The 17,246-nt window shown below is 50.3% G+C and overlaps 1 protein-coding gene across 1 annotated transcript; it reads right to left on the minus strand.

The window, feature by feature from the left end:
* Positions 1-259: 259 nt before the first annotated feature.
* On the minus strand, positions 260-16,995 carry DUOX2 (dual oxidase 2). Its single transcript, XM_065733712.1, has 33 exons — positions 16,930-16,995; positions 16,268-16,351; positions 15,553-15,717; positions 14,532-14,719; positions 13,373-13,574; positions 12,725-12,891; positions 12,592-12,652; positions 12,400-12,496; positions 12,197-12,284; positions 11,402-11,501; positions 10,970-11,133; positions 10,553-10,716; positions 10,246-10,364; positions 9,469-9,606; positions 9,262-9,372; positions 8,142-8,344; positions 7,842-8,027; positions 7,247-7,472; positions 6,536-6,629; positions 6,158-6,333; positions 5,917-5,983; positions 5,508-5,600; positions 4,526-4,704; positions 3,507-3,737; positions 3,227-3,326; positions 3,051-3,100; positions 2,842-2,969; positions 2,513-2,666; positions 1,730-1,962; positions 1,220-1,378; positions 935-1,090; positions 725-853; positions 260-490 (listed from the first exon to the last, which is right to left on the minus strand). The coding sequence occupies exons 1-33, from the start codon at positions 16,991-16,993 to the stop codon at positions 368-370; spliced, it is 4,599 nt and encodes a 1,532-aa protein (XP_065589784.1). The 5' UTR covers positions 16,994-16,995; the 3' UTR covers positions 260-367.
* Positions 16,996-17,246: the final 251 nt, after the last annotated feature.

A 17,246-nucleotide genomic window follows, 5' to 3' on the forward strand; every position in this document is an offset into this window, starting at 1 on the left:
AGAAGAAAGCTTTCTGCCTCCACGTGACCCGATACCTGGGTCCGTAGGCAAAGTACTGTGAATTTGGGCTGTGCTGCATTCCAGAAGCGGTTCAGAGCCAACCTCTGAGGCACAGGATTAAGGTGGCAGAGACAGGTTTGAATCCAGCACTGGGCTTCCTGCACCGGGACACACGGTGTACTGGGAAGGTGGTGCTCTGAGTACCAGCTCTCGGTTCCCAGTGTGCTGGGCTCACAGTTGGGTGCATTTCTTCCAGCAGTGGGTGGGACCGTGACCACCCAAAGCCTGGCTTGCATGGATGCTGGGGTCAAACACACCCTTCAACAAAGACTGCAGCACGCAGGAGTAAAACAGCAGGGGAGCAGGGTCAGAAATTCTCATAGTGATGTGCAAAGTAGGCCTGGTCCTTCTTGTTCAGCTGCTGACAAGCCTTTTCCACACTCTTTGTCATCCCAGGTGGGCCACAGCTGAACACCCCGATCTTGTGCACCTGGGGAAGAAGGGCAGCCAAAAGGGTCAGCAGCAGCTTCCCCTCTGCCCACCTGCTCAAGGATGTGGGCCTGAGGTTATCACCTCCCTGAATAGCTACAGCAGCATGAGAGTTTATGCTCTTCCTGCCCTCCCCTCCAGGACCTTGGGGAAAGGCTGGGACTGGGGACATCATTATCCCTTATGCTTGCAGGTGGTGCCTCTGTCCTTCCCCAAGCTGCTCGGTGGCACTAACCTCAGGGTGCACCTCCTGCAGTGAGTCGAAGAAGGGTACGAATGGGGGGCGACCAAAATGGGTGATGGAGCGCAGCCCTGTGAACAGGCTCTTATTCAACACCTTCTGGAAGTGCCGCTCACAGATGTACTGCAAGAGAGACCCGTGCATGTCAGACAGCCCACCACGGCATGGCATCCACCCCATAGATGCTCCTGGCATGGGGCTCACCAGCATGGTGGTGCGCAGGTCGAACTTCTCAGCCAGCTGCGTGATGTAGATGTGCACAGACACCAGCTCGTTCCTGTCCGTCTCCTCCACCTCACGGATGATGTCTGCCAGCCACTCAAACTGCCGCTGCGTGCGCGTCACCCAGATGAAATAGATCTGTGGAAGTCAGGGATGAGGCTCAGTGTGGGACTGGGACCTCTACACACATCCACGGGGCTCTTCCCAGTAGGGGAATGGGTGAAGGTATCTCAGGAGGGCTCTTGCGCTCTGGATGTCTCATCTTACCTTCTTACACATCAGCTTGGAGTTGATGGATGACTTGAAGACCAGGTCTTTGAGGATGGATGCGAAAGGCGTCACCCCAATGCCTCCTCCCACCAGCACAGACACCTCAAATTTGTGCCACTCCTGGTGGCCCTCTCCAAAGGGTCCATCCAGATAGAGCTAGAAAGGAGCCATCCATCAGTACAGCATCTCCATCCTCCACTTGTCCAGGGCTCGGTCACCTTCAGGGCTCACAGAATATCCCCAGTTGGAAGGGACCCACAAGGATCATCAGGCTCTACTTCTGGCTCTGCACAGGACCACCCAAAACCCAAACCCTATGTCTGAAATCATTGTCCAAATGCTTTCTTAGCTCCAGCAGCTCAGGGTCATGCCACTGCGCTGGGCAACCCATTCTAAGCCCATCACCCTTTAGGGCAGAACCTTTTTCTAACACCCAGCCTAACCTTCCCCTGGCAACACTGAGATGCTCTCGGCTTGGTTATTCCCATCCCTGGAGGAACACCTCACCTTGGGCAGCTTGCCAATGAGGGCCAGGCTCCTGGGGGAGTAGAGCTCCCTCAGGCGGGTGGTCCAGGGCCCCACGGCACGGATGTGCAGGCTCAGCGTGTCCTCATGTGGGGCCGAGGTCAGCGTGAAGGGGTGGTACTCAGTGGTACCCAGGGCCACGCAGGCAATGCGCACCCACTGCCCAGACTTATAGTCAAAGTCCTGTGGCCGCTGGAATCGGAGGTGAGTGACACCTGGGGAGGGGAAGGGGATCCAGCTCTGAGCACCTGATGGAGCTGTAGTGTCCCTGCTCAGTGCAGGGAGTTGGAGTGACTGCCTTTAAGGGATTCCAATTCAAATGAGTCTATCATTTTATGATTTCATTTTTTCCTTTGTCAAAGTGAAGAAGTCGAGTGGTGGAATGGCTTAAGGAAAGAGTGGTGGGTGGGACAGCTTCAGAACAAACTGGAGAGGCTGTGTTGTGGCCTGAGCTCTCTGCCTCAGTTTCTCAGTAGTTGTGAGGGAAGCTCAGGAGATCCTTACCATGCAGTGTGCTGCAAAAGCAGCAGAGGACCATGAGCAATGGGACCTGTCTCCCTCCTGGAGGTGCTGGCCTGAGCCAAAAGCAAGCTAATTTCTGGGGCCACAGGTACCTGCATACCTCCTGGGTTGGAAACTGCCACCATGGAATGCCTAATAAAACCCAGCACTGGGGTAGATGTGCTTCCTTGATCCCTGCAGCCTCCATCCTCTTGCTAAGGGCCTGGGCTGACCTGGCACCACACAACCAGAGGGACACGGTACCTGATGGCAGGAGCTCAGCTTTTACCACACTCATCTCCACCTTCTTCCTGCTCAGGCTGAGCAGTTTGTCTGCACCATAGATGAGAGCTGGGATGATGAAGTAGATGTGGAAGCGGGGCTGCTGAATCAGAGCATAGCTGCCATGGATGATAACCTGGACAAGGATAGGAGACAGCCACCATCAGCACAACGCTTGGCACAGCCATCGCTGGTTCATGGCAGCTCAGCAGCAGTGGGGAGCTGGAACTGAGGCCACCAGCTTTCTAGGGATCACTCGTGTGGTTGCAGTCCACAGGCATCACCCCCCTCTCCCATCCCATGACCTCTACCAGCACATAGAGCAGCACATAGAGATGGTGGGTGATCCAGAAGGCCTGGAAGCTGACACGGCGGAAATGGTGGGTGGCGAAGATGTACATCACGGCCAGAATGATGAGCAGCAGCACTCCAGTCATGCCTGGGAAAGGAAGGGTTGGAAGGGAATCAGGGCTGCTCCACTGGGGCTCCATTGGAGCTGGGCCATACTGTGAGTTCTCACCTGGAATGGTCTGGAAGAACCACCAGTAATACTTCTGAGGGAGCTGTGACCTAGAGGGACAAGAAATTGCCTCATGGCATAGCCAGCTCTGGGAGAAAACAAACTCCTGGCTTCCATTTCCATTTCCTTCTATGTCCAGGTTGTTCTGCCTGGCCTATGCCTTAAATTTCACCTACCCATCATTCATAAAGACGCTGGAGAAGAGGCAGGACAACACACTGAGAGGTGTGACTGAGAAGATGTAGACATTCACTAAATGACCTGCAGTGTGGAGCACTGTAGGAGAGAAATTGGGAAAGAAAAGCATCATCACTGCTGTGGATGGAGATGTGGCAGGCCTCACTGATGTGCCCAGGGACATGGTGATTCCTCATCTTCTCTGGTGCCTCTGTCTCCAAGATTCACACCTGGTCCTGCCATGCATGGGGCTGCCCCCCACTCCAGCAACACACCTACCTGAGAAAACCAGGGCGGCCATGGCAATCCAGCGGTGGAAATCCACAGCAGCATCAAAGGGGATGTAGTGATTGAGAAATGTCTCTCGCAGGACGGTGATGAGGTTACGGCACATGGTGAGCAGGATGTAGGAATACATGAAGGAGATGCAGGCAGCTGATCCCCGCGAGATGATGATCCCAACAAAGGTGGTCTGTGCAATTCCGGTGCTGGGGGATGCGAAGGCATAGTCTGGCAGGGCAAGGAAGAATGAGCACCATGAGCCTGGTGATGGAGATCATGTTCCTTTCTGCCTCACAGGGACAGCCATTTGTGTGGCCAAGAAATGTCACCTGGATGGGGCTGTGTGGGGACAGAGGCAGGATCTGCTGTGTCAGACCCTAGTATGCTGCTGCTGGATGACCAGGTGTCCTTGGAGGTCAAGGGAGGTGTTTGCTCCCTGTACAGCACTGTGAATCTGAACCTTATGTCCAGAGTTTGGCAGCCCAGCATAAAAGAGGCATCAACAAACTAGAGCAAGTCCAGCAAAATCCACCAGGACAGGTAGGAATTGGGACAAGTTACATAGGGGAGAAGGTGAGGGAAATAGTCTTGGTCAGGCTGGAGAGTAGTAGGAAGGGCCTTGTTGTCATCTGAAACCCTTTGGTGGATTTTATAGATGGGACAGAGCCAAATTATTTTTCAGAGCTGCATAGTGAAAGGATGAGAAGCAACTGCATGAGTTTCACGAAAGGAAATTCACATTGGACATAAAACGAGAACACTTCACATGAAGATGGTCACAAAGGTTGGTCCATGCTCAGTGAGGTGGTGGCATCCCAAGCTTCAGAGCTCTTCAGGCCTTTTCTAAACAAGACCTTCAGCTCTGAAACTGCCTTTGCTCTGACCCTCCAGAGGTTTCATCTGACCTCGGTAATTCTACGGTTATTCCAGACAAGGACCAGTGCCATTGCCCAGAGACTTTTTGCAGCATGCCCTGCGTGATGGCAGCTCCTCAAAAGGGCTGCAGGGCTACTCACAGTACGCTCTCTCCACAAACAAGCCAGCAGTGATGGCAGAGAAGAGGACCACACAGACAATGTGACGCCGGTAATTCTCAACGAAACGCTTGAACTCCTGGATCTTCTGCTGAACTCTGTTCTGCTGGTACTTCTTCCGTTGTGCTTCAGTGTATAGATGCAGCTGGTACTGATTTGCCCTTTTGAAAAAAAAAACCAACAGATTTAATCAACAGAGAGTCCTCCTGGTCTGTGTAGCACGCTGCAGTGCCTAGATTTGGGTCTTCCTCCAGCTCTGCACACCCATTACTGCAGTGACCCACAGAACACAGTGTCAGTGAGTGACCTCGAGGTCACTGGTTGGTCTACTTGAAAGACGACAATAGCTCAGCAAGTCATGTGACTTATAAATGAAACTACAGATGGGGGCTGTAATAGTTAATTTGCATTTTTGTATTCAAACCTCCATAAAGATCTCAGGATAGGGAAGGTTCTTGACATAATGATAAGGCAAACTGGGCAATTATAAAGAATATATTACTCCTGGCCATAAAAACCAGCCATTTAAATGCTGCCTTGTGGAAGTATTTGCCAGTGATGCAGCAGTGGGGACTGGAGCCTCTCTGGCAGTGCCTGCAGGCAGCCCATGTGGGAATCAGCAAAGTCCCAAGGGACAGAAGAGCACAGACAGGAACTGCTGTGTAATGCTCCTCTCTCTGGGTAATGCATACACCCTAAGCCCACTGTCATGGTCTCCAAAGTTGTCCACTTAATTTTTTTTTTTTTTTTTTTGCAGAGAGACATCCACACATCCCCAGCAATAAAAGGAAAGCAGCCAGCTTTAGTGCCCTTACTGTAGTTGCTCAGTGACAGCTTGGTGTGCCTGCTGGGGCTGAGCATCTCCTGCATATCTGCTCTTGCACCTCCTCCCAGTGTTGTGCTACTCTTCACAACAGCATCACTTGACCTACGTGCTAACATACAAGGAGATGAGCTTACTCACTTTCTGCCTGGTCTCTTCCTCAGCTCTTGACCTTCCTGATCCATGTTGCGGGTCACTGTGTTCAGGTTTCGGTCCTCCCCATCTGAGATGGTTCTGTCAGAAAGAGGGACAGACATACTGCCTAAAAGCTGTCCTTGCAGGAAGAGCTGAGGGTCAGTCAGCAGCAAGTTTGGCCCTTCCAAAACGTTCCCCATTGCTGCTCCATGGACACCTTCTGTCTCAGGTTCAGCTGAGAAGCTGTCCTGCTCCTCCCTGCTTGCATGAACTCTACCTGCTTGGTACAGCAATTGGATTCACTCCAAAAGCGAAGCATTTCAGAAGCATTTGCTAGAGAAGCTGAGGTGAAGGATGGATGTGCAGGGGCAGAAAGAGAAGAAGAAATGGCAGCAGGACTAGTGAAAGCACTCACCCTCTGGGGTCTTTCTTGATGAAGGAGACACGGTTGTGTACGTTTTGCTTGAACACCTCGGGGATGCCTTTCAGAAGCCAAAAGGACAAAAGAACCATTTACAGTGTGAGAGACCCAGTGGTTAAGTTGTTGTCTGGTTGATTTGGGATGGGACAAGATTTGGGAACTACGAATTAGGTGCTATCCATCCCCTCCAGACCTACAGAGGTGAACCAGAGCTCTCATCCACTCCCTCACTGACCCTTGATGCAGAGCTGGGTGAGACGAAGCTCATTGTCATGGTCCCGTAGCATGTAGTGGAAATCCTCCCATGTCAGCTCATCCCTGTCCTGGAACCCTGAGGCTTGGAACATGGACTCAGTCACCTGCTCTGCCTGCTCTCTTGACAAACAGTTGTTGGAGATCTCGATGAAGGACCTGTAGCAAGAAGAGATGAAACCATAGTTTGAGTCCTTTGTAATAAACACAGGGTAGAGCCCCAGACAAGTTCCACAGTAGAAATGGGCTCCTGGTTGCAAGCACTGAGCCCAGACGTAGCTTCCTTGGGGACTGAAGCACTGAAGCTGTGAGCTGCTTGTGCATACATCATGAAAATATATACTGGGCTGAGGAGAAGTACCTGAGCATCCTCAAAAACTCCCCCTTGGAGAGGAACCCATTCTCATCAATGTCATACATCCTGAACATTAATTTGGACTTCTCCTCTGAGGACCCTGTTGGCACAAAAGAGAAATAAAGAGCAAGATTCTATTTTCACCAGAACACTTGCTTTCAGACATTGTCTTCAAGAGTCCGGACCTGAAGCAGTGAAGTCTCACCCAGTCCTGGAGAGACTAAAATGAGACCGCTGCTCAGTCTGAATAGGAACCGAACTTGTCTTCAGATCCTTGTGCTGCATTTCTGCTTGACTTTCTCAAGAGCGTGGTAAAAAAATGGCTAAACATGCAATCTTTGTTGTGCACTATCATGTGAACTGAGAATATGCTTTTGCAAGTCACGATTTCTTCTGGGAGCTGCTGTGATTGAATCTGGCATTCACCACCTCCATTTATTTGGAGGTTTAGGAAGACTGAGATGGGGTAGAGTTGTATATTGGAGGTGACAGATCAGTATATTGCTGCTCTAAGACAGTTCCCCTCATGAACAGTCTGACAGAAAGCATTATTACATTGTCACTGCCCCACAGCCCAAGCTGAGCTGTAGTAAGTAAAAAGAATCATGTAGTGTCTACAGGTTGACCTGTTGGATGGATCTTGTTTGTCACTCTGCCAGAGTCCAGAAATAGGACTTTGGGCAACGGGTGAAGACACCAACTACCACCAGCTCCCACCTTTCATAAAGACCACCAAGATGTCCAGGAACTCCCTGAAGGAGATGTAGCCATTGCCATCCTTGTCAGCCAGGGAGAACATGGAGTCCACAAACATGGAGTTGGCCTTGAGCCCAAGGGACTCAGCAAACTCGGCCCTACTCAGCTCACATGTCAGAGACTCCTTTGCTTTCTGTGAAGACTCAAAGTTGAGCTCTCCAGCATCAGTCTTCTCGATGTCCAGCACCTGCAGGTTGTGTCCCATAAAAGAAAACTCATGAGTGCTGCTAGAACAGAAGGCTGTTGCTCACCAATCAATCTATTGTGCAGAGATAGGTGGCTCTCAGCACAGGAAGTCCCATGTTTCTCCTCCATGTGATGGAAACTACAGTTCCACCATCCAAACATCTCTTTGCAACTTGAAACATTCATATAAACACTACAAACTCCCTTTGTTTTCTACAAGGGAAAGAGTCCCTTGGTCCTTAAATTATTGGCAGCTTCCTTGTGAGTGGCTTACCAGTTGCTACGGAGCCCAACAGCAGCATCAGTCATTGCTCAGTCAATACAGAAATACCTGCCCTGATGCATCACAGCCTGCCACACCTCGACATACCTGAGCAAACAGGTGCCTGAAGAAAGTATCCAGGATTTGTTTCCTCTGCTCCTGGGTGACTGCTTGTTTCAGCAGGCTTTTCTCCTTCATCTCAGACACATGCAGCTCAACGCAGCTCTTTTTCATGAAGTCTTGGAGCTTTCCAACAAAGCTGCTCCTCTCTGCCTCCTCACTGAAAAACAGCACCTGCAGAAGATCCCATCAAATGGCTGTGAGTGGCAGAGGCTCCAAACGGTGCAGTGTGTATGCAAGGACAGTGGAGGGCCCAGAGGAGGCTCTCTCCATAATCATGGTACTTACCAGGTCATATTCCTTGGGGCTCTTCAGCAGCAGAGCTTTGTTCCCTTTGTTGCTGGAGAGGATCACCTCCATCCTTTGCTGGTCTTTAAGGCTGACGCTCCGGAGCACCGACCCTCTCCCATCCAGCACTTTGAGTGTTTTGTCAGCTTGGAGCTGGATGTAGACAAAGGAGCTGTCTGTCTTGGGACCGTGCCACTCCATGGCTGATGGGAAATAGAACAGCACTCAGTTGGAAATGCGTACCTGTGCTTCTAATCAAATCAGCACCTCCTTCACCCCTGGGGGTGATTGCAATGGATTTGCAACAAGAGATGGAAAGCCTTCATTCCTTCCCTGCCAATGATGCACAATGCAGACGGGGCATGGAAAATACTCTACAGGTCACCAAGGTTGCTAGATTTTGCTACTGTATAGCCTGACTTTGCTTCAATAACTGTGCCATCACTGGCACAATGGTACAAGCATGCCTGAGTCTTATCTGTGCCAGAGTTAAGCTCTCCCTCTCCCATCCAATCTCTAAAATTCATTCTAGACTTGCATTTTATTTGGGCTTGATGATATTCTTTAACTTCTGGCAGCCCAATCTCTAAAATTCATTCTAGACTTGCATTTTATTTGGGCTTGATGATATTCTTTAACTTCTGGTAGCATATCTACCAGAAGACCAAATACATTAAGGGAAGAATGACCTCCCAGCCACACAGCTCAAGTTCACAGATATGCAAGGAGTCAGACCAGGGAGCTAGGAGGCAGGATTCTTCCAGTGTCCAGAGCAAGGATATACAGTCCCTGTCCTATCAGTGCAATTGCTCTATGTAGTTTTTTTTTTCAGGTAAGGTATTATCTGGTTCACAGGATGACCTGGGTGGGAAGGAACCTCATGCTGCACAAAGTAGGACCACCAATGGGTTATGGCCAGTCTGCTCAATGCTTTATCCAGTCAGATCCCAGACAGCATGGAGACTGTACCCGATCATCCTGGGGAAACATTTTCTACTTAAATTCAGTTTGGATATTTGCTCCAAGCCTGATAAGTGTGACCTCCAGTGCTGCCTACTGATGTGTCCTGACTTCAGCAGCATCACCAGGCACCATCAAAGGATCGGAAATGCTACTTCACCGTGTACTGCCTCGCCAGTCACCTCCCTCCGCACGCTGGCCTTCTTCTTCTGCAGCTTCTTGAAATCTCTCTTTCGGAGAACAGCAATGATCCAAGCAACAAAGAGACTCACTGGGGACACATGGGAGAGAGAGGCATTAGGTATCACAAAGCTCCTTTCCTGTGCTGTTTTTGGTAAGAGATGGGTAAGGAATTGGAGAGGCAAACCTAAAGGCAAGCAGCAGAGGACAACAATGATGATGCCAAAACCTGCACCACTGCCTTCAAAGTAATCCAGCACGGTCATGGGTGTGCAGTTGGCCAGGAGTTGAGTTGTCAGCTGCTGGGGCTGCGGGCATGGGTCCCCTACATGTGGGGAGAGAGGCTGTGAGAGTCATGGAGCTTTTATCTTTCCAACCTCCATCATCATCTACAAACCTCCAGCTGAGATGCTGCTTGGGATTCGTTGCCAAGTGACCCAGAGAGCAATGCAAAACTTAAATACTTGAGATTTAAGAGACAAGCTTTGTTTTCAGGCTGAATTCTGGCACCCCACATCAAAACATATGCAGAACTGGACTCGTGCTCTGGGGGGCTCAGCAGCACTACCTCTCCCATGGTATAGGCTGAGAAAGAAGAACCCTTTGCAAGCTGGGGTTCAGAGCTTGTCTGGGCTGAGAACCCAGGGAACAATTGCATGGAGTGCATGTCATAGGAACCAAAACATCTTGCAAAGGCTGGAATGTGTGCCAGCTAAAATGCTTTCAGGTCCCTCACATTTATCCTGCCAACCTGCATGTGCATGCATATAAAAGCAGATAAAGAACATGCATCAAGAACAATTTTTGTGCCTGGGAATCTTTCCAGGAGTCATGCAGTGCTATGCCTGGCTTCAGCCCACTTTCAACATCAGTGCTGCTTGCCTTGTTTACAAACAACCCTTGCATTTCACATGTTCTGCATCCCTGTCCTTCATCCCAGCTCAGTGCAGGATGCAGCCCTCACCCGTGCTCCAGACAAACACATTGCTCTGCAGCTCTGCCAACTGTGAGTAGGTGACTGCAGCCAAGACATCACGGAACGTGGTGTTATGGATCTCTTTGACCTCCTCTGCTGTGAACAACCTAGTGAAATGATGTGGAGCCAAGTGGTGGCCTTGGGGTTGCCACTGCTCAGCCCCACAGACCTGACCAATAGCGGTTGGGGCTTGCTCCCCACACTGTTTTAGGAGCTGAGGGAGATGTAGTATATTTTCTCCATCTCTGCTGTATGTTACAAGGGCTCTGCACACAGAGGAGGAAGAGGCATTTACCCATTTTTGGTGTTCTCAAACCAGAACCTATCACCATCACGCAGGCGCAAAAACTGGTCCAGGATGATGGTGCTGAAGAGGAGACTGTCACCTTCCAGCATGCCTCCAGGGAGCAGCTCCAGATGGCCCGTGTTGTTAGCATACAGGGCAGCGACCTCCAGGACCTGGCCAGAAACCCCACCGTGCACAGGTGAGCAGAGGGAAAGCTTTGCCTGAAAATCCTAGTGAGCCCCAGGAGGAGCGAGTGATGTGGGTTTCCCAGCTGCTCCATGCCCATGGGCTGGGAGGGTGCTCAGCCCCATGCAGCCAGGTGCCATGACCGCCTCCTTACATTGCTGAAGAAGCTACCTACTGCTTGGACAGCCCCGAGGTGCTCCAACATACATGGTTTCTGCACACAAATCAGCTTCCCGTTACCTTTTGCTGAGAGTGTGGGGCAAGGTTTGTCCAGTCCTGCAGAGGCTCCAACCCAAACCACTCCCGGGCCTGGTTGTAGGTGGGCAGGCCAAGGTCCCGGCCGCGCTGCAGCCAGCTGGCCACATAGTCTGTGCGGGAGTACTTCAGAGGTCCGTACCAGTAATCTATAGGTGAAATCAAATCACTGAGATGCTATGACAGAACTAAAATGTCAACCTCAACCATCCCAGGTGTCTGGTAGGCCTTGTTGCTCTGTCATGGGCCACGCTGAAGATGGGGACCAGCGCCAGTTCTTATGATAAAGGCCCTAGGGCCATGGTCAGCATGCCCTGCATAGGGCTGAAGCTGGTCTCAGAGTGATGGGACCAGTGTCCCCACCTCAGCTCACACACAACCCCACAATGCACCAAATGAGTGCAGTGAAGTGCAGACCTTGGAGATCTTCCACCACAATGTTGTCTTCCTGTTCTGCAATCTGTGAGCTCATCCCCAGCAGGAGGTCATCCACATCTTCCTGCTGCATCCCAGTATTCTGAGGGAAGATGAGGTGATTCCTTACAGATCAAAGGACATAGGAAAGCCTCACGGTCCTAAACCCAGCACCCAAAGGACCAAGGGGGACCTATGGGTCTTACAGGCTTATCTCTTCTGTGTCACCTCGACCTTGAAGTCTGAGCCTGCTGAGCGTGAAGAAGGCATCTGGGTATGTCTGGATGAGGAGGATCTCAGTCTCCTTGCTTACTCTGTCATACTCTGTGCCCTATTTTCCTTACACCCCCTGTCCAGTCCTCCATAATATAAAGCACTGAATGAAGCCCAAGTAGGGTAAGTCCACCACCAGGTGAAGCAACCAGTGGATTTTCCTGCCCATGGCACATGTGTCCTCCTGCAGAGCCTTGGGGCACAGCCAGACCAGGAGCTGTCAGCATGGAAGTGATCCTGCCACCACCAGAGTTGAACAGGACCCAATATGGATCAAGCTAGAAAATAACCCCAAAGAAGAGGAAAAGAGGCAGAGCAGCTCCAGTTCAGCACTCCCACAGCAGTAACAGCTCTGCAGACTACTTTGACTCTGTGCTCAGAACAGATTCTGTCTTCACATCCCTGACCTCATCAGCTGAAGGGATTATGAGTCCCTTCCCTTTGTGGGAAATGACTCTTCCCAAAGAAAAGACAGCCCATGGGGAAAGAGAACTTCTCCCACAGGCTTGGAGTCTGTCTCCATACCTCTCTGCTCCAGTAGCTGTTGCAGAGCCGCACCGCTGGGAATGGATCACTGGAGCTGGACGCATTTTGTAAATGGCAGCTGGAGTCCCTGAGACATCAGAGAAGGGCAGGGCACTTAGACCCCAGCCAGGGATGTCCCCAGGCTGGGGGCCAGGCAGACTCAAGTTTGGGTGCCCCCTTTCCTGGCATCTTGTTCCTCCTACCTCCTGTAGACACCCGGTGGCACCATGGAGGCAAGGAAAATTCTTGCTGCTGCCACAAACTCTGGTGAGGGGCTGGGGTCCAAGTGCTGCTGGTAACCTGCAGGGTGGTGGATCCAGCACCCAGGATGGAGGGAAAGGAGATGAAGCCCTGACCCCAAGCTCCCTTGCCCCATTGCTTACTGTGACTCTCACCTGTGTATCTTTGAACAGGTGCCCCGAGCAGTGCTGGCAGCCACTCATACAGCACAATTCTCTAGGGCACAGGAAGACAGTTTAGGGAAAAGATCAGGGAGAACACTGGGGATCACAAGGTCCTTTCCCTCACCTGGAAGGTGGCAATGACCCTCTTGCGAGTGTGCTGGAAGATGTCCTCATCAGACCAACTAGGGTGATCCTTGGCCAGCTCCACAGCCAGGTAGTTGTGGTATCGAAACCAAGCAATGCTCACAGCCTGCAGGAAGAGGTTCTCATTCCCCCAGGCATTCCCCAGGTCTGCAAGAGGTGCCAGAGACATCAGAAGGGGATTGAGGCACCCATGCCTTCACCTCCTGCTCTCCATACAGGAGCTTGCCATGTCTGTGGTTCAGAATTCCCCAGCCCCATGATTGAACCCCAGCCTCCTCTTGTCCCCTACCCTTTTCCCCTCACTGTTTTTCTCTGTGGATGTGATCAACCTGAGCAAGCGGGCAGCACGGGCCCCAAGTACAGACCAGGGATCAGGCAGGTAAGGAATTCAAAGCAAGCTGAGCCGGTTTTTATTGTCTGCATCCCCTTTCCCAACAAGAGAATCGTGCCTCGAATCTGAGGCATGAGCACCTGACAGCCTCTGGGAAATGACGCAATGCCTTCTGGGGACACAGTACCTCCAGTTCACAGCACATCTTCCTACCCCTCGAGCTAGGATGCTACTTGCTCTCCCACAGCTGGGGCGACCATGATTTAACCACCAAGGAAGCTGCAGAATGTCCCTTACCGTAGATCCCACGAGAGCCACCCTGTCCGGTGGATGGATCCAGAGCTTTCCACATGGGAACCTTCCCATCCGTTTCCCTAGGGATGTGCCCTCCAGGTCCTGATGCCAGCTGTCCGTTTGAGAAGGTCCGCAGGGCATCACTCCAGGAATGTGAAGGGCCATAGATGGAACTGCCATCCAGCCAGCCTGTCACCTCATTGGTCTAGGGTGAGTGCAATGGTGTCAAAAGGTGCAAGACATCTGAAAAGTCACATTCTGACCTGTCTGATCTTGCAAGCCACCCCATTTCCTGTTTTAGCAAGAGCTATCAGGGTGCAAGTATGATCACAGCCAACCCCCATGCAATCTGTTGGACTAATTCCTGCAGGAATGCTTTTTCTTTTGAAAGCATGCTGGATTCTTCTAAAGCTTGAAACTGCTGAAAATGTGACCTGCTAATCTGGTCTCATCATGCTTTGTCATGTGAAAGGTTTAAGGCAGGGAGGTTTTGCTTCAGCAATTTTGGTTGGGAAACTTCCCCAGAATGAAAAAAAGAAAGCACATTGACTTTGGGATGCATCCAGCACTGCAAAACATGGAGGCATTCATGGAAATCCAGAAGCTTTACAACTTTATGACAGCACCAGCTAATTTTCATGATACATTATTAAAGAACTGCCTAAAATGTCTTAATTACTGATCATCTAGAGTAGCCTGAGTGTAGAAATCTGGTATTGAAATTCTTTACTCTTGTCATTAAAAGGTTCTGGTTATCATTTGTTTCACCAGCCAGTGGCCGCTCTTACCCATTACCAACAGACTTATCTATGCATATTTTGATGCAATAAAAACTTCAACAGCCAAGGAAGATTGAGAACTGTTTCTTTGCACTTTCTCTTCTTCTCTCTTTAAAGCATACAAGACACTCAAACGTACATTGAAATTATGCAGATCTAGAGTAACCAAGTTCTTTTCTTGCCAAAAAAGCACTAATCTTGAGCAACCACAGTTAGTGCTCCATGAAAACCAGTACCTGGGAGGTTGTGCTTTGGGTTCATCTGCAATTGCTCAGACACTTGAAGAAGTGCTGCCCTTTTCTTTAGAAATGCCATAAACCCTAACTCCAGATAAAGATGAGTGTAGCTGAAAGAGGAAGGGAAAAGGAAATGCAATCTCCTACCTGTTCTCGGGGACTATTGGGGCTCTGCCCTGTCTCCAATGCCCAGTGGATACGCTGGAAGGGCAGGACAATGTCCCCAGTGCCAGCAGGGTCAAACACGGAGTCCCCATCTGGGATGTGAATGTTCAGGAACTCAGCAGGACAGCCAGGTTTCTCCGTCCCCAGGATGTCTGAGAGCACGTGGAAACCTGACAGAGAGCCAAACATGGGCAGTTGTTGGGATAATGGTCACAAGCACCTGGAGTAGATGCTCCAGGTTCTCGTGGTTGGATCTCGTGAGTAAGGAGAAAGGTATTCAGGGACCAGAGAGGAGAAAATCTGCCAGCAGTTCAGAGACCATCTGCAGGCCACCGTTTCACCAGGAGCAAGGCTCAGCTATTACTTCGCTCAACTCCCCCTTGCTGATGGCAATAGACCAGTAGTTGCTGCTGAGGTTGAGCTCAGTGACTCTTGGACTGTTTGAGCAGTAGTGGGATGGGGAAATTGTTTCCAAGGAGAAACTAAATGGTACCTCACTAATTTCTACCACTCCAGTGGCTCATCTCAGCACTGAGCACTGTGGAGGCATACGGGGACCTATAAAAACTTTGAGCTGCATGGAACTAGTCTCCGCAAATTTCAAGTTCAGCCTGCCTCCTCAGTGAGCCAACAGCTCCCAGGGACTCAAGATTGCTCTGGAACAACAGCAGACACTGCTCCGACTTGTAGCACTTCTGCCCAGCAATCACTCACCGTGCGGCTCTTATCAGATCCGTCAGTTGTTTTACAATCAGATAACTCTACAGCTAAAACAAATGTGGAAGTTTCTAAGTGCCAAATATCAGTATTTGTCAAAGATCACCGAAAATTTATGCCTAACTCATATGACAGATGAACAGCATTTTGGTAGGCCAATGTGTAATGTTTTATCTTTAGGATGTGGGCTTGCTCTGAAGCAGAGGGTATGAGGAGAGCCTTGATGTGCCATCTGGGGGCATGAAAAACAAATGTCTTCCACCCCTTGGTAGTTCCCAACTCTTACCGAAGAAGACAGCCAGCACAGTTGTGTTCCTCTTGGAGGGCAGCCCAGAAGGACCCCGTGCCACTGCATTACTGAGTTGGCGAGCGTTGGGTACGTGGGGCTCCTGCAGGGCCTGGTAGACTCCATCTGCATAGTTGGCTGGCAGGAGACGCAGCAACCGGGAACCTGTGACACCAGAACAACATGGTGTGGGTCCAGTGGCACCCAGCAGCAGAGTACACCGATGTGTGTGAAGAAACAAGCAGCAAGAAATAGGAGAACACAAGCTGAAGTTTTGGTACCAAGGCCGACTCCCAACATTTCTTGCAACACTGGGATCAGTCCTTATAAAATGAAGAAGGATCCTGTGTGGGCATGTTCCCTTCCTGTTGTCCTTCTCTCCCTCTGCAATCCCTTTGCTTTATGTGGGAGCTCAGCAGTGTGCTGTATGTGGTAACTGGGGTGATATTAAGCTGCCTGTGTTGACTAGGCTATCATGTATAAGTACAGGGATTGCTTGCACTGTAGGAAACAGGAGGGAACAGCCAGAGAGGCGCAGAAACAGAGGAGAAGATGAGAAACACCCTGTCTTCACACCCAAAGTTGGTTTCAAAAGGCTCTCCACCAGTTGGTGGTCTTCATTTGCTGGAGAATCCTAAAGCTGGGAGAAATCCTGAATTTTCTGGCTTCATTTTGGGCTTATTCTCTACGGTTTGTCCCCAGGCCTGGCACGCACCCACTGAGCCACGGCTGTGGTGCTGCAGGTTGTTGTACCAGCCATCGTAGCGCTGCACCTCCCAGGTGATGTTCTTCTGTGCTCCTGGAAGAGACAAACCCATGTGGTGAGCAGCAAAATAACGCATGGAAAGAGTGTTTTCACTATATAATCGTATTCGGCTATTATATTTTCCCCATATTCTTTCTGAAACCTTCTGCACAAACAGGTACTTAGAGAAGTTCTGCCCACTTTTGAGGCAGAAACAATGTCTGAGGTAGAAATTAATGCTTGGGGTCCTGATGTTTACAAATCAATGTGTATGGTTTCTGGTTCCCACCAGTCTGCTCTCAAATTATCTTCATTTTCTCCTCTGTGTCGAAAGTTCTCCCTTACTTCTCACTGCTAGAGGTTATGCTCTGGTTATTATACCAATAAGCATATACTTTTACTTCTGTTAATGTTCATCACACTAGGCAGAAGCTCCGTTTCCTGGTTACCAGCTGTGCACACACGGAGCAGGGGAGGAGTCTCCAAGACCATGGGCTCCACGCACTCAGGACCTTGCTCCATTTTCTTATCTCCTTACAAAATGAATCATCTTGCCTCTGATAAAGTACCCCGTGAAACTCTGTTGGATCCAGGCTCTACCCTTGGACACTCTTCCCAGAAACTGTTCTTACCACCCAAGGTCCATGACATCAGTAGAACCACTGTCAAACACAGCATCGTATCTGTGGAATGCATTTGCCGCTGGGTCCTTGGAATAAGCAATCTGCAAATAGAAAGGATGAGGAAAGAGCTAGAGCTGGCTGCTCCAGGAGGCAACATCCTTGGATGCATTTATAAGATGTATAGACATAGTGCTCAGGGACATGGCTTAGTGGCAGACTTGGCTGTGTTAATAGTTCGACTTGATCACCTTAGAGATCTTTTCCAATCTAAACGATTCCATGATTCTATGCCATACAGATCATACTGCCAGCTCCCTCTTGTGGTA

This window comes from Cyrtonyx montezumae, unplaced genomic scaffold, assembly GCF_038088225.1.
Source record: "Cyrtonyx montezumae isolate F1298 unplaced genomic scaffold, pur_monq_1.0 scaffold_17, whole genome shotgun sequence".
In the NCBI taxonomy this organism is placed as follows: domain Eukaryota; kingdom Metazoa; phylum Chordata; class Aves; order Galliformes; family Odontophoridae; genus Cyrtonyx; species Cyrtonyx montezumae.